General features: G+C 44.1%; 6 protein-coding genes across 7 annotated transcripts; 3 read left to right on the forward strand and 3 right to left on the reverse strand.

Moving 5' to 3' along the window:
- Positions 1-1,042: 1,042 nt before the first annotated feature.
- EAF01_010035 (uncharacterized protein) lies at positions 1,043-3,158 on the reverse strand (the record flags this gene model as incomplete). The annotated part of the gene is made up of 3 exons (XM_038918291.1): positions 1,043-1,536; positions 1,585-2,197; positions 2,262-3,158. The coding sequence occupies 3 exons, from the start codon at positions 3,156-3,158 to the stop codon at positions 1,043-1,045; spliced, it is 2,004 nt and encodes a 667-aa protein (XP_038766261.1).
- Positions 3,159-3,762: 604 nt separating this feature from the next.
- EAF01_010036 (uncharacterized protein) lies at positions 3,763-4,980 on the forward strand (the record flags this gene model as incomplete). Its single annotated transcript, XM_038918292.1, has 1 exon — positions 3,763-4,980. One exon carries the CDS (start codon positions 3,763-3,765, stop codon positions 4,978-4,980), a length of 1,218 nt encoding a protein of 405 aa, XP_038766262.1.
- Positions 4,981-6,706: 1,726 nt separating this feature from the next.
- On the forward strand, positions 6,707-8,713 carry EAF01_010037 (uncharacterized protein; the record flags this gene model as incomplete). Its single annotated transcript, XM_038918293.1, has 3 exons — positions 6,707-7,081; positions 7,142-7,316; positions 7,368-8,713. 3 exons carry the CDS (start codon positions 6,707-6,709, stop codon positions 8,711-8,713), a joined length of 1,896 nt encoding a protein of 631 aa, XP_038766263.1.
- A 665-nt stretch (positions 8,714-9,378) lies between these two features.
- On the reverse strand, positions 9,379-11,367 carry EAF01_010038 (uncharacterized protein; the record flags this gene model as incomplete). The annotated part of the gene is made up of 1 exon (XM_038918294.1): positions 9,379-11,367. One exon carries the CDS (start codon positions 11,365-11,367, stop codon positions 9,379-9,381), a length of 1,989 nt encoding a protein of 662 aa, XP_038766264.1.
- Positions 11,368-12,025: 658 nt separating this feature from the next.
- EAF01_010039 (uncharacterized protein) lies at positions 12,026-14,601 on the reverse strand. Its single transcript, XM_038918295.1, has 4 exons — positions 14,459-14,601; positions 13,605-14,108; positions 12,419-13,534; positions 12,026-12,364 (listed from the first exon to the last, which is right to left on the reverse strand). The coding sequence occupies exons 2-4, from the start codon at positions 14,018-14,020 to the stop codon at positions 12,313-12,315; spliced, it is 1,584 nt and encodes a 527-aa protein (XP_038766265.1). The 5' UTR covers positions 14,021-14,108; positions 14,459-14,601; the 3' UTR covers positions 12,026-12,312.
- Positions 14,602-15,844: 1,243 nt separating this feature from the next.
- Positions 15,845-16,368, forward strand: EAF01_010040 (uncharacterized protein; the record flags this gene model as incomplete). 2 transcript variants are annotated; one of them, XM_038918296.1, is made up of 4 exons in its annotated part: positions 15,845-15,847; positions 15,910-15,988; positions 16,057-16,099; positions 16,236-16,368. In XM_038918296.1, 4 exons carry the CDS (start codon positions 15,845-15,847, stop codon positions 16,366-16,368), a joined length of 258 nt encoding a protein of 85 aa, XP_038766266.1. The 2 variants fall into 2 exon arrangements, with proteins under 2 accessions (XP_038766266.1, XP_038766267.1); XM_038918297.1 differs by having other exon boundaries at positions 15,949-15,988.

Here is a 16,368-nt window from a genome sequence, read left to right on the forward strand (position 1 = left end):
ATTCCAATTAGCATTGTCATATGGCTGATCGATTGAAGAATCGCCTGTGGCCATCTTATATCTTTATTAATCAGGGACTTACTGCTAGGTATTCAAAATCGACTGAAAGGAACTCGTAAATCCTCTTTTGTGGATGAGACTTTAATCAAATTGTGTATGCAAGTTGAGTTGATAGGTAGGATACGAATATAAATTGATGCTGCTAACCCAACTGCTACCCGACCTATTCTCCTCCAATCCTGGGTTGAACTATGCAAAAAGACTCCAGATTCGAGGTCGAACCAATACAAAGGTCTCCTTAACTACACACAGGAATCTCAGTTCTTCTTTGTTGCATCTCTAAGGACGTACCGTTGGTTCGTCCATATATTTTCAACCAATCTTCGCTAGCATGTAAATCCTCTTTCAAATTCAAGATTTGCATCCTGTTATAAGGAAAAAATCAATGTTTTTTGCAATAGCCTTGAATTCAATCACTAGGTACTGCACGGTATTGCTGGCTCATGAATTCAGCATATATCCACACTAACACTTCTCATGGCTTGTGGTAGACATTAGAACCTCAAATTTCTCGTAGGATCACCATTCATATACATGGACTCGAATTGCCTGGGACCGTGTTTCAGTTCCGAAAGCCAGTCGATACTTGCTGGGTGATTGACTATAACTATGGCAAGGAAGCTGAATTAAATAAGTGATAGCTGTAGGAGTAGTCAGGCTAGTCAGAGTAGTCGTGACTGAGGATGTTGCAGAAGATGCAGGGCTGTAGTTACAATCATCTCGGGAAATTGCGTATATAGATTGCAATTCAAGGCGAACAATTGGTTGTTGAAGTTTTAGTTTCGGCCATACGACCTACTCGTACTTGTAAATTTAGGTAACCAGTCACCGCACTCCTATTATACATAAACTCCGATGAGTATAAAATCATGAATACTCGGATATCGTAGAGGCAATCTCCAGAAAACCGAACTCCAGGCTTTGACATGCGATAATGCTACGCTCCGTTCTAATAGCCGACCTGAAAGCTCATCATAATTCATCACAGTTTCACACCCCAGATACCCCTTCCTCCACTTACTCCGAGCCAATCACCGTTCTCATTATTGTTCAAGTTGCTTCGAGGCGCCCAGCTAATGTTTCCCACTTCGTAATCACATTGCCAACTGGCAGTAGGTCCTCGAGAATTATCAGATACAGGTGCACCATTCATGCTAGGACCAACAGGAGGAGCTGTGTTTGGACCCAATAGGTCCCAAATAAGAACCAAAGAATCATCAGCACCAGAAGCAAGAGTACCTCTCCTGTTTGGAGACCATTCTATGCAGTTTATAGATGAGGAATGCCCCTGAAGCTCAAGGAGTGCTTGTCCAGGTTGTCTAACATCCAAGATACGAATAATGTTGGAATCTTGTGAGAACGTAGCGAGGAGATGGGTATCATGTGGCGACGCTGCTAGTCGTAGTAAAGGGGGTGCATAGGACATAGTTTGCTGGGCTAAAGTTGGACTTATCCTGCCACCACCAGGACTCGTATCTATGGTGCAATTAGCAAAATGCCTAAAATTGGCTTCAAAAATCGTACCTTTATCGTCCTTTGTAGTTGGCTCATAGATGATGGTACTGTGCTCTAAACTTCGGAGGTCAAACATTCTCACACTCCCATCAGCTCCACAGCTAACAAAAACATCCACACTGTTTGCGCAAAATCTGACATCAAATACTTCTTTGTCATGTGCAATCAGTTGTGTCTTGGCAGTCAATGTAGGAATATCCCATATGGTGCATGTCGTATCTATGCTTGAAGTAATAATTAGACTAGGCGAGACAGTGTTCCAATCCAAGGAGGTCAAAGGTGCAGTATGCTCGGGGGTTTTCGAGTTAGACAGCAAGGCTAATGGTGTAAGTTTGCTAGGAGGTAGGTCTCGACCGGAATTAGAAGTGCGTCCTCCGATAGTATTGTTTGCCGATGCGACTGGAGTCTCAGATGGGAGCGACCACAACCTCAAATGGTCACCCGAAGTGGCTAGTAAATCTGTAGATTGCTTTTGCGATGATGGTGGTTCCCATAGGAGTCGAGTTACAGGATATGAATGTGTGGCTTCGGCAACCTTGGTAAATTCAAGTCCATATTTTGGAGCGCCAGGTACATAGGATTCAGAATGGGTGGGAACGATATGGGAATCAAGTATTTGAATCTAATAAATCAATATCAGCAATGAATTATTTGCTTAAGGCTCACAGTGAAATCAATATACTTACAAAGTTGTGTCCGTCTTCTAAATAACTTCCTATTGCGATCTTCCCGGCATCGTTGTTTTGCGCTGGCCATTTACACCAGTCGAATGCATATAAAGCCCACGGCGCGAGATAGTTGCTGTTGGTGGGTGTTGCGCTGGTACCATCATATGAATATGGATTGGCCCCAGGTAAGCCTTCGGGAAGTGTCGAGTCGGTACGCGGTCGAATATCTGCAAGCCCAAGGGGAGTATTGGATACAGTTCGTTGAGAGCCTTGTGGTGTATATTTTTGTGTATTTTGCTCAGATCCACCCGGTGTGGTTGCTTGAAATGTTGCAAAACCTTGACTGTCAAATCCTGCCGCGGGGCTAGATCGTGTATAATTGTGCGAAAGACCTGCGGATCGTGATGGTGTTGAATATTGATCTTGCGATATCGTGGGCATTGAAGGGGCTGTATTTGTCGAAGTCACACCTGGTCTTCCTGGTTGTAGAGTGCCTGGAAGTGGTGCTGCATTTGAATATTGGGATGAATCGGGAGCGGCTTGCTCTAAAGTCATACGTGGACCACTTGCACCGTAATCTTTTGGAGATAAAGCACCTCGTTGCGCAGACATATTTAAATGCAGCTCGTCGGCGTGTCGAGCTCGCCTTGGTGTTTCGTACTGTTGAGACTGTTGATTCATTGATGTGTTGTTGGAAGTGGTCGTCATGGAAGAATTTGGATGGGGCAGACCATACGTCGTTGGTGGTGGTGCAGAATGTCCTGTGGCAGAGCTAGACAATGAAGGCATGCCAAAACTACCTAGATTTGCTGCGGCTTGTAATATACCTCCCGAAGTCGAATTTCCCGGTAAAGCATTTTGTTGCGATGAAGACGAACGAGAATTCGAGTGAATATTGAAAGGATCGAAAGGCATGGCGCAGGCGCAGGGAATAAATTAGCTACCTAGGTATTCAATGTCAAATGTCAGACAATTGAGTGGCTGCTTCCTGCCTTCCCCTACATTCAGCAGCAAAAGTGGCAGTAGTAGCAATAACAATGACAGCAATGATAAGACTGGCTGCCCAATTTGATGGAGTTTCGGAATGAGAAAGTGGGAGAATTAAGGTTGGAAGTTATATTATTGGTATGAAAGTATGGAGGTCCCCAGGGAGGTATGTACTTTGTAAGGTTATGGTGGCATGGCTGATGGGGCTTCTGATTTGATTAGGCCATTAGCAGCCAAAGTTTATGATGGTATTGGTGGACACAATAGAGCCTAACATCAATCACATCTGATAAGGCTGGGTGAAAATTACCCCTCGAAGCCTGTATTGAGTGATGGAGTGATGGAGTATTTTGTTTGTTGGTATTCAACTCATGGATTCATCCACAAACTACCGACACAAAACAACCTTCTTCCTCAGATACCGTTCTCTGAGACAAGCAGTCTTGCATTCATATTTCGATTCCATGCTGATATCAGATCGAAATTGATTCAATAAGTCTCAGTGTGTCGGCGAGATACCTAGTTGGCGATCATGTCACAATCCCTACTTCTGCTCCCTCAACACCCCGCACCAGCTACACCAGCAACTCTCAGTGCTGCGTACTCTTCATCGTTATCGGCGGTACTTGCAAGTCTTAAAACTTCGTCGTCAAGCACCAAGCTGATAATTGCACTTGCCTCGTCAAGTTTCAAGGATCGGTTGAAGGAACCAAGATCTCAAATTTACAATGAGGTGGAGAGGCTACTCGGTGGTTTATACAGCTTGACCTGTTCTATATGTGCTAAGGAAGATATCGATATTACATCCAAGTTATCTGGCGCGGTGGATTTTCGCATCGTTTTATTGGATTATGATTCTGCACGCGTGTCCACTAACAAGAATTCTGGGCGTGATGCCAGTCTTGGGGGTTTGGCTGGCGGTCCTATCGTTGGACTTCCTCTCTTCGCAAGTACTCGACGTCAGTGGAGCAAAATATTCTCAGTGCAAGGCGAAGAAGGACAAAATTTGCTTCGAGACTTTTTACATTTCGCAAATGGGATTAGTCCTCCTTTACATGCAGAATTTCAAATGGTCAGTGGTGGAGTGAGCATGATTCAAAGTACTTTACAGTCTGTACAACCAAATTCTTCTGCCTCTCATACTGTGGTAGCAGTTGGGGGCACGTTTGATCATCTTCATGCCGGCCACAAACTCTTGCTTACAGCTACGGCACTTTTATTACAACCAGCCGCCAGCGTTCAGGACCCTTCCCGGAGATTGATTATCGGTATCACAGGGGACGAATTGCTGAAGAATAAAAAATATGCCGATCACTTGCAGAGTTGGGAGGAGCGACAAAATGATGTCGTTGAATTCCTCATATCGATTCTTTCTTTCACGCAGACTAGTCAGGAGGAAGCAATCCAAACAGTTCCATTGGCTGCTTCAAATGGTCGGGCAACACATACCAAACTCAATGCTTGCTCAATCACTATCGAGTGTGTTGAAATTCAAGATGCTTACGGGCCAACTATTACGGATGAATCTGTTACCGCACTCGTTGTGTCGGGGGAAACTAGGTCGGGCGGACAAGCAGTAAATGATAAAAGAGTCGAGAAGAGCTGGAAGGCACTGGAGGTTTATGAAGTCGATGTGCTCGATGCGCAAGCTGATCTCGAGAATACTCCCAAATCAGACTTTGCTTCAAAAATCAGTAGCACTGCAATAAGAAAGCAGATGGCGGATCGCGCCCGGACATCGTCACTCTAATCAAAACTTGACCTCGCGAGATCTCGCCCTGCATAGATAGCCCAGCTTGGCCGGGGCCCATATTAAGGAGAAGGATGAATACAGTACCATTGTTGTCGGAAATAAGGTTGTAGAGTGATGTCTTCTGCGCAGAATTTCTCGACCCAATATTGAGCCTGCTGCGCCGTCACAATATGCACGTCATTTGCAGAAATACAGAGTTCATGCATAGGAATCACCATCCGACAAGGTTCATCGTCTCATCTCTTCCCGCTTCACTTTGTCTGGAACGTAGCTCTCAATATTGATTCAACCCATTACTGGCGTCTGGGTATCGATGCCCACGACTACGACCTTATAGTACCATTTCCACGATTCAACAACGCCTAGAAACCATGCTAACGAGGGACTTTCCAATTAAGCAATCGGATAGAGTGTCCATTGGACTCTATTTTATCAAGCCGCGGAGAATTATATAATGAAAGCTGGTCCTTCAGATATCTCTCCTCGTGTGGTGCAATTGAGTTGAGTTATGCGGGGACTCTTGAATTAAGCGCCCATCATCCAATCATATTTCTTTCACAAATGCACAGGTTCACAGATGCATAGGTTCAAATGAATTCAAGCCTTTTTCCAATAATTGTGGAAGGATTTACCCACACTAAAAAGAGCAAATCAGCATCTCGACTGGACTAGGCTTATTATCGAATATCCATGTATTAAATTCGACGGAAATGGTTGAGAGTTGCATTCACTTGCCTTCAGTCACATTCTACATTAGCAAGCCGTTCGTTCTCAATTTTTGATCCATGTTTCGCCTTGAGACTAGGTCATGGGCATAATAAGCAAGCAAGAACCACCCTTTTAACCCTTTAACCATTCATTTTATCAATCTAATTTGTCCTTCATTTATCTGACGAACCATCTAAATCGTATGGATCACACTTTTTGTCCATCAACATTTGAGATGTCGGAAAATTAGATAAGTTTATCTAATTTGTCTGCATCGTAGTTTATCATCTTGCCTAGACACCTACCTACCCGTGCTAGGGCCTGAGGACCACAATCATCGTGTTCTGACCCGTAATTCGTTCGCTATACAATAATCCAGACGATCCATTACTCCGCTAACCTACGATTCGTTGTCATTCCATGCAGCCATGAATGGGCGAATCCTTGTAGTAAATCTGTATCTTTTCCTGTATCAAATTATATCCATTACACCCTTTCAATATTCACCCTTTCATACTTGATTGGGTTTTATCCAAGATCACATGATTGTATTTGCACCGAACGATCGGTAACCCACAAGCCGCTGCAGCAAGGCCATGAAATCATTCTGACCAACCAAACCCGAAACAAGCAATATATCTGCATGACAATAAAATTCTAATAAATATCTGAGGAGGGATCCATCCACACACATTTGTCCGTTGAAATATCCTTCGAGTGATCCCTCGAGACGCATCGACACGTCAGAAATCATAAAACCTGGCTGCTCAACGTCGAAATCGAATTCCATACATAGAGTGCCGGCACTCAATTTCACCCACTATGATGTAACAATCTGATATACATTCATTATTCTACTTATATCCCTGCATATTCTCCGAATAACCTCAAGAACTTTCTGCCCCAATACGCTCGTTATGTGAGGTAAGACTGCATAGATTATATTGACTTTTTCTAACAAGTCACTCTAGAAAAAGGTGCTCTTCGTCCAGTCATCACATTTCTATTCCTCGAGATGGACGATTTGAAATCTATTGAGAGACTTCCAGATGATATCCTTTCTCGAATCTGTTTGCAATTACTTTACGAAGATTACAATGAAAGACCACCTTCTTGGAATCCATGGACTCAATCGCCACACGTGCTCAAATTCTGCTTGGCGCAGAGGAGATTTCATAGAGCATATTCCTTATGTAAATCGCGAACACCCAAATCTAAGCTTACACCTATATTCAAACTCTCGAACGAGGTTCTAGAGAACATCCTTGAATATTTGGTTCATAATTCTGGGAAATTGATTCCCATTGACCATAGAGCCTCTTTAAGTGTAGAGAGTTTTCAATCTATGCCACCACAATCCTTAGAGGATACAAACATTACCACAACTCTTGTATGGATCTTCCTATTCGTTAACAATCCCCATTTATATCTCTAACGACAAGGTTATCAGAGCCGTACATGTAGGAAATTCTACAGTCTTTTATTGGGAAGACAGTTTGCCCGTGTCTCGATACGATGCTCCGATGCTGGATTCAATCGGTTACGATTCTTGGTAGAAGAGCGTCCCCACTTAGCTGAGCATGTCAAAAAGTTCTCGTATATGATTCCGGTCTTTTACCATCGAGGTATATTTTGGTCTTACCTATTAATATGAAAAACCGCTAACACATTCGAAGGTCTAAGTCAACTTCAGATCTTATTCGACGAGACACACGCTGCGACAGTTGATCTCGAGAGACAAGTGAATCTCAAACAAGTAAATAGCAATGCACGTCAAGTCGATAGATCTCGACCATCGCTTAAGCAGCTTCGAACAAAGCTTGATCGCAGTCGCAAGGATGAGCTCACTATTTTCCGAGTATTATCACGAGCACGTGAACAGTCTACCATTATCAACAATAGAATTGATGTACAGAGTTTACTACGTGCCTTTCGATTGTTCAAACATCTTCAACAAATTCGTCTGATGAGAGTTCAAGATAGAGTGGATATGGATTGGTCTTCTTTCCTCCGAGAAAGACGCTGGATCGCCTTCTCTCAAAACAACAATAACAACAATATCACCGACCCAATTCTATCTCTCGATCTTGACCCGCTAGAATGGACAGCTGCATGCGAACATTCCGCCCGGGCTCTCGGCTACGCATTTCTCGAGTCCGAATCCCCCGCAACACGCTTCTCATCCCGTTTCGTCAACCCGCGTATTCCATTTCTCCTAAATTCCCATTCCCATAACACAATATCCACTCTGGCAAATAGACTTACTTGTTTAGAAATTCAAATACAGGAACCGTCGGATGATAAAATGTATCAACTTTCAGCTCTCTTCAACACGTTCTTCACTTCGGCTCATCAGATTCAGGGTCTTCATGTGGGATTCCCTTCTAATAGACCGCTTGCTCATGTACCCCTCGAAGCGGTTTTTCATAATGTCACCTGGGAGAATCTGAGATATTTAGGGTTTGGAGCATGGCATCTAGATAGTGAGGAGATTATCGGTTTGCTTAGGAGACATAAATATACATTAAGGAGCGTGAGACTCAGAAGTGTGAAATTGAAAGAGGGGAGTAGCTGGATTGAAGTCGTGCGGATGTTAAGGAGAGAGCTGCGGGAACTGAAGTGGGTTAGCTTGAGAGGAATTGGGTATGTAGGGGGAGGCACAAATGGAATCGGTAATGGAATCGGAATCGGAATGGGAGCCGGAAATCAGGGAAATAACCCAATTATCAATAACCCCATCGATACAGACATGGATCTTGACGACTCGAGCGGTGAGAGCGACGAGGAAGTAGATTTCGAAGATACGGCGATTGGTGATCGCACGTTGAGTCATCATAGTAGTTCGGTGCATTTACCTTCTTCTGCGTCTGCATCGGCGTTGAATAAGGAGAGGGGGGTGGAGGTGGGGGAGAGGGATTGGAAAGGAGGACAAAATGGGGAGGGGGGAGCGGGGCAAGAGGATGTGATTTGTGAGTGTGCGGATGGGTATGCGATGGGGGATTTGGGGGGAGCAGGGCAGTGAGGTGGTTTTGAAGCAGCATTGGAAGTTTTGGGAGTTGTGGGCGGTGAAGAGGTGTGCGGTGCATGATGGGAGGGGATGAGGAGGGGGCTTGGGGGAGGGGACTAGGGATAGATTGAGATGTGGGATAGATTGAGATGGGGGATAGATTGAGATGGGGGATTGGGATGCGTCGGGGAATTGGGTTGAGAATAAATGGAATAAGATGAAATGGAACAGGATGGGCGGAGGTATGTATGTGCCTATGTATCTATGTATGGGACCGGGACCGGGACTTGGATTTGGATTTGGATATGGGAAATTGGGTTGGCTTTTTGAATTTTTGAATTTTTGAGAAATCAAGTTAAGTGAAAGTACGGATCGGTGCATTGGAAGGGGTGGGATGGGATTAATATATACATTGTATCTCATCTCATCCCTATAATCAAGTATATATCAAAAATTCCATATATAGGTATGCAACAGTGTGGAATCTGGAGGAAAAGGATGTCAGAAATATGTATAATTCATTCACTCATTCATTAATTCATAATCAACTCTATGCAATGTCGTGATAAGAGAAAAGAAACGAAAAGAGACCGCCCCATGGTATCAATATTACATGTATCCTCATCCTGATCCTCTTCCCACTCCATATCCCATCTCCCAACTCCCACGAAGCAAACCCCTCAAAACCCCTCATGATCCGTATCATTCTCCTCATCCCCTCTACTATGCCCCACCATCAACTCCCTCAAGTGTTTTTCCTCATCACTCTCTTCCACATCCACATCCACATCCTCATCTCCAGCCCCACCCTCTCTATCCACACTTACTCTCCCCTCCCCCAGCATCCCTCCCTCTCTCCTTTCCTGCCTCGCGAATTCCGCCTCCAATTCTTTCAACCCATCATCATCAGTCATCGATTCCTCATCCCTCGAGTGCGTAGTTCTCAATTCCACATCCGTATCAATACTCCTCTCATCATTATCCTTCTTTATCTCCTTCTTCTCAACATCAATCTCAACATCACGATTATAATCATCATCCTCACCATGACCCCTATCCCCTCCCACCGAACTCCCAAACGCCCCTCTCAGAATCTCCTCGCCCTGTATAAAAGCCTGCAATTCCGCACCCACCGCCACGACCAACAAATTCCAGCCTTTGCTCCTCGCTATCCTTTCAAGTTCATACAACTTCCCTGATACCTTTTTCATCTTCACAATTTGCATCTTTAATCCCTCTACATCTCCCACTTTTCCACTCTTCATATTCTCTCTCAATTCGTCCTCGAAGGCCACAACTAGCTTTACGGTTTCTTCCCAGAGCTTTGCTCCATCTTCTAGTGCATCTTTTTCCTTTTGCACCTCTAGTTTCCTGGCTTGCAAAGAATTGATCTCTTTACTCCACCATTCCTCCGCCATTTCTAAGGTGCGTCGCTTAGGTGGTAGTGCCATGAATCCTTCTTCGTTCCCCATACAAATCGATACCATAGCCGGCGGTCTCGTCAAAAATTCCTGGACTTCTGATTCCACTTCCCTCAGAGCACCACGATAACTAGACAATCGCGATTCTCTCTGATTAACTCTCTCATTGATCCGATCTCCCAGCCAGGTCCGCCTCGCTTTCATCTGTAGCAGTCTATCTTCCGTCTCTCGGATTTCGTTTTCGACAGCTCGCTCTTCAGTCCGTAGTTCCGCTATCTCTCGATCTTCTTCGGATTTGCTTGCATTAGGAGATTGATGACTTTCTTCATTCGGTGAAGAGATTCTAGTATTTGTTATGTCTGCTGAGACGAACTCGCCAATTTCTCTCTTAACTTCGTCGATTCTAATCTTCCAATCTTTCGTTTTCGCAATACACATTTCTCTCCTCTTGATTTCTTCTGTTAACAATTCTCCTTCCTCAACTTTAACATCTGCCAATAGACCCATGTTCCTTAACAACCCTTTCCTCGAGCCTCTTAGTCCGACAGACTTTCTCTTTGGTTGTCGGACAGGAATTGTACGCATATGAGCTCCTTCTGTACTTCTACCTCCCTGCCTATCTCTATCTCGTTGTAATGACCTTGTCGTAGGCGTGCTGCTTCCACTATGCTCTTCTCCATTACTACCTCCACCGAATCCTTGCATTAGCCCCTCGCTCTGTGCATCTAGCAACATTTGTAATTCCGCTTGTAAAGCTCGCTCTCTCCTTTCCAGCCCCAAAAGACTATCATTTTGCGCAGAGCTTCCCACAGCACTCCCCACACTTTTCAATATTCCAACTCTTCCTTCCCGAACCACACTCCCTCTCATATGAGAGCTTCCACTCCCATCCAAACTCCTCGCAATATTACCCAAACCAGCAACACTTCCTACAATTGGTGGCGGAGGAGCAGCAAATTGTATCCTCCTTCCCTTCGCCTTCCCATTCCCTTTAAATTTACTCGCAGATCCCGATTCTGAAATTGGTCTCGGAGATAGTGTTCTCGCACTCGCACTCGCACTAGTAGGCGACCTCATACCCCTATAGAATTCTGGCGGTGGACTCGGTGTAGCTCTCGAAGCTGAAGGGGAAGAGAGATCTCGCAGATTAACATCATTATGCGGATCATACACGCTTGATAGAAGAGGATGTTTTTGATCATTTGTTCCTGAAGAGTTGCTGAAGAACGAGTTACGGGAGCGGGACATTTTGTTTTCGAGGTTTGAGGTCACCCTTTCGTTGATATCTGATGTTTTGGTATTACGAGGGCTTGTAGTTTCTTTAACGGATAAAGATTCGTCGAGAGGATATCTTATAGGCTTAACATGTATTCGCTACTACTGCTGTGATGCGATGAAATCGATTGTGAGAGCTGTAGGTACAAGCTGGTTTCGAATGGAGAAATGTAAGAGTATTAGAATGGTAAAAGTAATAGAATTGGAACAGCTGTAACTACTTAGTTGAAGTTTTAAAACACTATCTGAAATGATATGAGCACATGCATGCATGTGAATCAGGCTGGATAAACAGGATTACCAGTTTGAATGGTTGAGTATAAAATATTTGAACAAGTAGCAGTGGCTTCTATCACATGCGACAGGCACACGATGCGGAGATCAGCCTCGTCTTCGTGCACGTCCTCAACGAGGCTGAACGCAGACAAGGCCGTAATTTTCGACGGCGTCAGCGGTTTTCTACAACCAATTTCAAGTGGGAATTTCAAGAGTATTATATAAATCCGCCTCAAGTTCAATCATCATGCTCGTTTGTATTTGAAACCCAAACATTGCACAGCTTCGAAGAAAGTTCAAAGGAATGAGGATAACTCGTTATCAGAGTATCACTTTCGTTGGACTAAGCATAGAATATCATAAAAATCACATTTGTGGGCGGTAAAGCATTTGGTATTCTTCTATAAACAAGGCAGTACGTTCTGTACGTTTGCACCCAATCCGTGACCTTCTGGTTTGTTTGTTCTTCATTATCATAACCATTTTAAGCATGAAAGAATGGTAAAACTAAGTACGGTACGAACTCGAAAGGCCGTATAAAGCATCGAAGCTTAGTTCGATGCGAGGTGAGGCTCGGGTATATCGTTTCTATAGATGAACTAAAGTTCATTATGGTATTTTTTCAAGTTGTTCCCTTGCTGTTTAGATTTGCTCTAAACCAAGGTTCTCTGGCTCAGCCTTGATGACACGGAGACTAGAAACAAAGGTTAGTAAAGATTGAAAATAAATTGATGTGATCAAAACTTACGTGTTGGTGTTACCCATACCACCCTTCCATCCTTGAACAACGACGACACTCTCCCCTTGAGCCAATACCTTAAGCTTGAGAGCCTCAGCAATACCCCACTTGATTCTTCTGTCGACATCCTCTTGCCAGTTGACCTTGGAAAAGTCTGGCTTCTCCTCAGCAAAGTGGAAGGGATAGACACCACGATACAAGTGACCGTATCTGGATGCACTGGCATTTCGGGTAACCATGAAGATAGGGCAGACTGGTCTGTACTTGGAAAGAAGACGTGCGCTGTCTCCGCTGGTGGACAAAACGATGATAGCACCTGCATTGATGTCCAAACTGGCACGGACTGCTGCCATGGCACATGATTCGACAACGCTGACTGGTCGTTCGGTAAGGTTGCAAAGCTCCTCGAAGTGAGAAACGTATGCGATAGAGTTCTCAGCCTTCAAACAAGTCTCGTGCATCTCGGTGACAGCCTCATTAGGATAGCTTCCCTTAGCAGTCTCTCCAGACAACATGACACAGTCAGCACCGTCAGTAACGGCGTTACCAACATCACTGATCTCAGCACGAGTTGGTCTTGGGTTGTAGATCATGGACTCGAGCATTTGAGTTGCACAAATGACTGGCTTACCAGCCATGTTGCACATTGCAATCATCTTCTTTTGAGCAGCAAAAACCTCAGCTGCTGGGATCTCAATACCCAAATCACCACGAGCAACCATGACACCATCAGTTTCCTTCAAGATCTCAGGGAAGTTGTTAAGACCTTGTCTGTTCTCGATCTTGGCAATGATTTGAATGTGCTTTCCATCTTCACCAAGAACCTTACGGATGGACTTGATATCCTCTCCACGACGGATGAATGAGGCAAAGACCATATCGACGTTGTTCTTGACACCAAATCTCAAATCGGCTTGATCCTTCTCAGACAAAGCTGGAAGATCGACATCGGTGTTTGGGAGGTTGACACCCTTCTTGGAAGAGATCTTTCCGTTGTTTCTTGCGCGGCAACGAATGGTCTTCTCGTCAACAATCTCCAAAACATCAAAAGCAAGGACACCGTCATCAACATAGATGATGCGTCCTGGCTCGATAACCTTGGTGATGTTCTTGTAGTCAACGTACCTAGAAAGCGTGGTGATAGATTAGCATTTGATAATCCCATGATGAATTGTTGGTTGTGAATTATACGTACATGTTCTTCTCGTCACAAGCAGTAGCATACTTGTCATCGGTTGTGATGTTGATCTCTGATCCAGCAGAGATAGGCATATCGGCATCACCAACTGTGTTACCAGTTCTGATTTCTGGACCCTTGGTATCTAAAGCAATGGCGAGTTGACGTCCTGGTTGAACCTTCTCGGCTTCACGGGCATTGTCAATAACGGATTGATGGTATTCGTATGAACCGTGGGAAAAGTTCATGCGGACAACATTGAGACCAGCTACACGGAGCTTGTTGAGAGCTTCGACAGAGTTGGTCTTAGGACCGATAGTACAGATAATCGAAGTACGGCGATAGTTCTTGGTGGGCTTGAACTCAGTGTTGAGATTTGCCAACCAAGCAATCTTGGAGGTTCCGGTAACTAAGTGATCCATTGCGGTGGCCATTTTGTAAAGTTATCAAGAGGGAGGTTGAGGAAGAGGAATATGTAGGTAGAATTCGATATGGTGGGGGTAAGTGCAACTGTTCAAAAGCCTTCAATTCGTCAGTTTAAATGTGAGCAATCGAATTAGGATGATGCAGAAAAAAGGTTGAATGAAATACTTTTGACAGGTACAGAATGAGAAACAAAAAGGATTGAAATATGTAGAAAGCGGAAAAGGAAGTGTATTAGTAGTTTGGTGTTGTGCCGTGTTTCTGCCAATCTGTTGGCTGGATTAAAGACACGGACAACGATAAAACAGACCAAGAATGCCAATATTTAAATTGTTGAGCTGAGATCCAATACAAAGCACAAGGGGTCACCAATCCACCAATCCACCAAAGTATATTGATGATATACAAAAGGGAAGGGGAGGGAAGGGGACATGAAATGATAAACTTACCAGTTGACAAGATATTGCGTGAGATTGAAGAAGAACAAGAACGAATAGAAGATAATCTGAAGACCTTGTGGTTGGGTTGAGGAGGTTTTATGGTTGAAGGAGCTTGAAGGGGAGAGGAGGGGAGAGGAGGGGAGAGGAGGGGAATCTTTCATTTTTTTGCAAAAAATCTAATCGACTCCCCCTCATCTCCAAGCTAACCTTAGCCATCTCACCCACTATGGTTATTATCCCACTTCGAAGATTTGCCTGGGTGTGAAACCCCACATCAATATGTTTGAGGTGACATTGGAGTGAAGGGTCCAGCAAGATACCGGCCGGTAGGTCCGTGATAGTGAATTTGGAATTTCTATGTCACATATCTTTTAGGTATCGGTGTACCTGGGGTCTTGGAAGGTAGCTATTTGGGGTTGCCATGCAATTGTTTCGAGCGAATTACACAGCACAGGTTGAAACGATTGATAATGATTGAATTCTTTTACTTCTCTTACCTCTTACCTCTTACCTCTTTTCACTTATATGTAGATGTAGGTGTAGGTGTAGGTGTAGGTGTGTGTATATATATGTATGAACAAAGTAGCAACCCTTTACATATTTCCCAACACTCCATTCCATATACATAGCTATTCCTCGAATTTCCTCCATACCCTCTATACCCTCTATGCCCTCTATGCCCTCTCTCATGCAATGACAAGTATTGAATTGTACCGGGCGGTACCTCAGTCTCTAGATCCCTTACCCCGAATGAAACAAAATCTCTTGGGGTGCCATTTGGTGAAATGCGTGTGTTGTTGTCTGGGCACTCTTTGCTTCTTTTGATACCGACACTGGCTCGAGACTGGGTAACTCAGGTCCGATAGCAGATAGAGATGTGCCTTAGTCCCAATGAGGTACTAGTGAAGATCGTACTTTCGACGGAGCTCTGGAAAATGAATACCAATACCTAGTACCTACTAATAAATAAGTGGTAGTATCGGCCATTCTTTCGGTCTTGAATGCCAAAACTTTAAAGACTAACTTATAAAATGTAACAGGAACCCACTTGGGCGCCTGGACGCTTTACGGCGCACTCCATAGTCCATACTTCGTAGTCTTTCGAACCGTGTCCGCTCAAAGTTCGAACTTCCGAGATTCAGCCTTATTGCCTAAGATTGAAGGCATCCACTATCTTAGTTTCTTATCCCAAGCTTCTGATCTCTCGTCGGTGAGTATATCCGAGACTACCTATTATCAGCTCAAATCACAACAACCTTGGAATCCCAAACAAGCAATTCATAAGCCAACCTTTTGCGCATCAAACATTCATCGGGCTCCGGATAATTCACATTACCTTTTTCATACTCTTATCTCAAAAGACGTAGATTAAACTCCGCTCTTCAAGTCACAAATATGGTAATTAGTTGCCTCCCCCTAGCTTTCAGGTCTTTCAGAACTTGGGAACCTAATCAGCTCAGTTCTTCCTCAATTTACTGACATTTGGACTCGCGGGAAAGCTCGGAAGACTTACTCATTATGCATTTGATGCTGTCCTATGTAACTACTCCCTCCCGGTTCTCCTTGCGGCGAAAAGTTAGACAATATACTGACTGTTCTTGATTTAGTCTCAGCATTCTTGGCTGGTATGAAGAGATCAACTGGTTTAACGTGTGTTAACCCCTATATCTTCCTTTGCGACCATGTTGCGAAATGATCAACTAGCATTACAGATGCAAATTTTGGGTTTCTTGATCTGGCGGTGTAGAAGGCTAACAGTTCCCATGCTTCGGGACTCTAGACCCAGCCTTAAGAAAGATGTCACCGAAAACAAAGAAATCAACGGTTGGATCGAGAAATATCTTGGAGTTGGTGAATGGGTTATGGATACATCGGTAGCCTTTGCAGGGTCATCCGGCTTCTTCGAGAGAAAGAGATAA

This window comes from Botrytis porri, assembly GCF_014898465.1.
Source record: "Botrytis porri strain MUCL 3234 chromosome Unknown BPOR_015, whole genome shotgun sequence".
Taxonomy (NCBI): domain Eukaryota; kingdom Fungi; phylum Ascomycota; class Leotiomycetes; order Helotiales; family Sclerotiniaceae; genus Botrytis; species Botrytis porri.

Excerpts from the sequence above, each read along its gene's own strand:
- EAF01_010039 (XM_038918295.1), bottom strand. The coding sequence starts at position 14,020 with ATGGCCACCGCAATGGATCACTTAGTTACCGGAACCTCCAAGATTGCT. Across the intron at positions 13,535-13,604 it reads GCTTGTGACGAGAAGAACAT|GTACGTTGACTACAAGAACA; the intron begins GTACGTATAATT and ends CACGCTTTCTAG. Across the intron at positions 12,365-12,418 it reads GGTATGGGTAACACCAACAC|TCTCCGTGTCATCAAGGCTG; the intron begins GTAAGTTTTGAT and ends CTTTGTTTCTAG.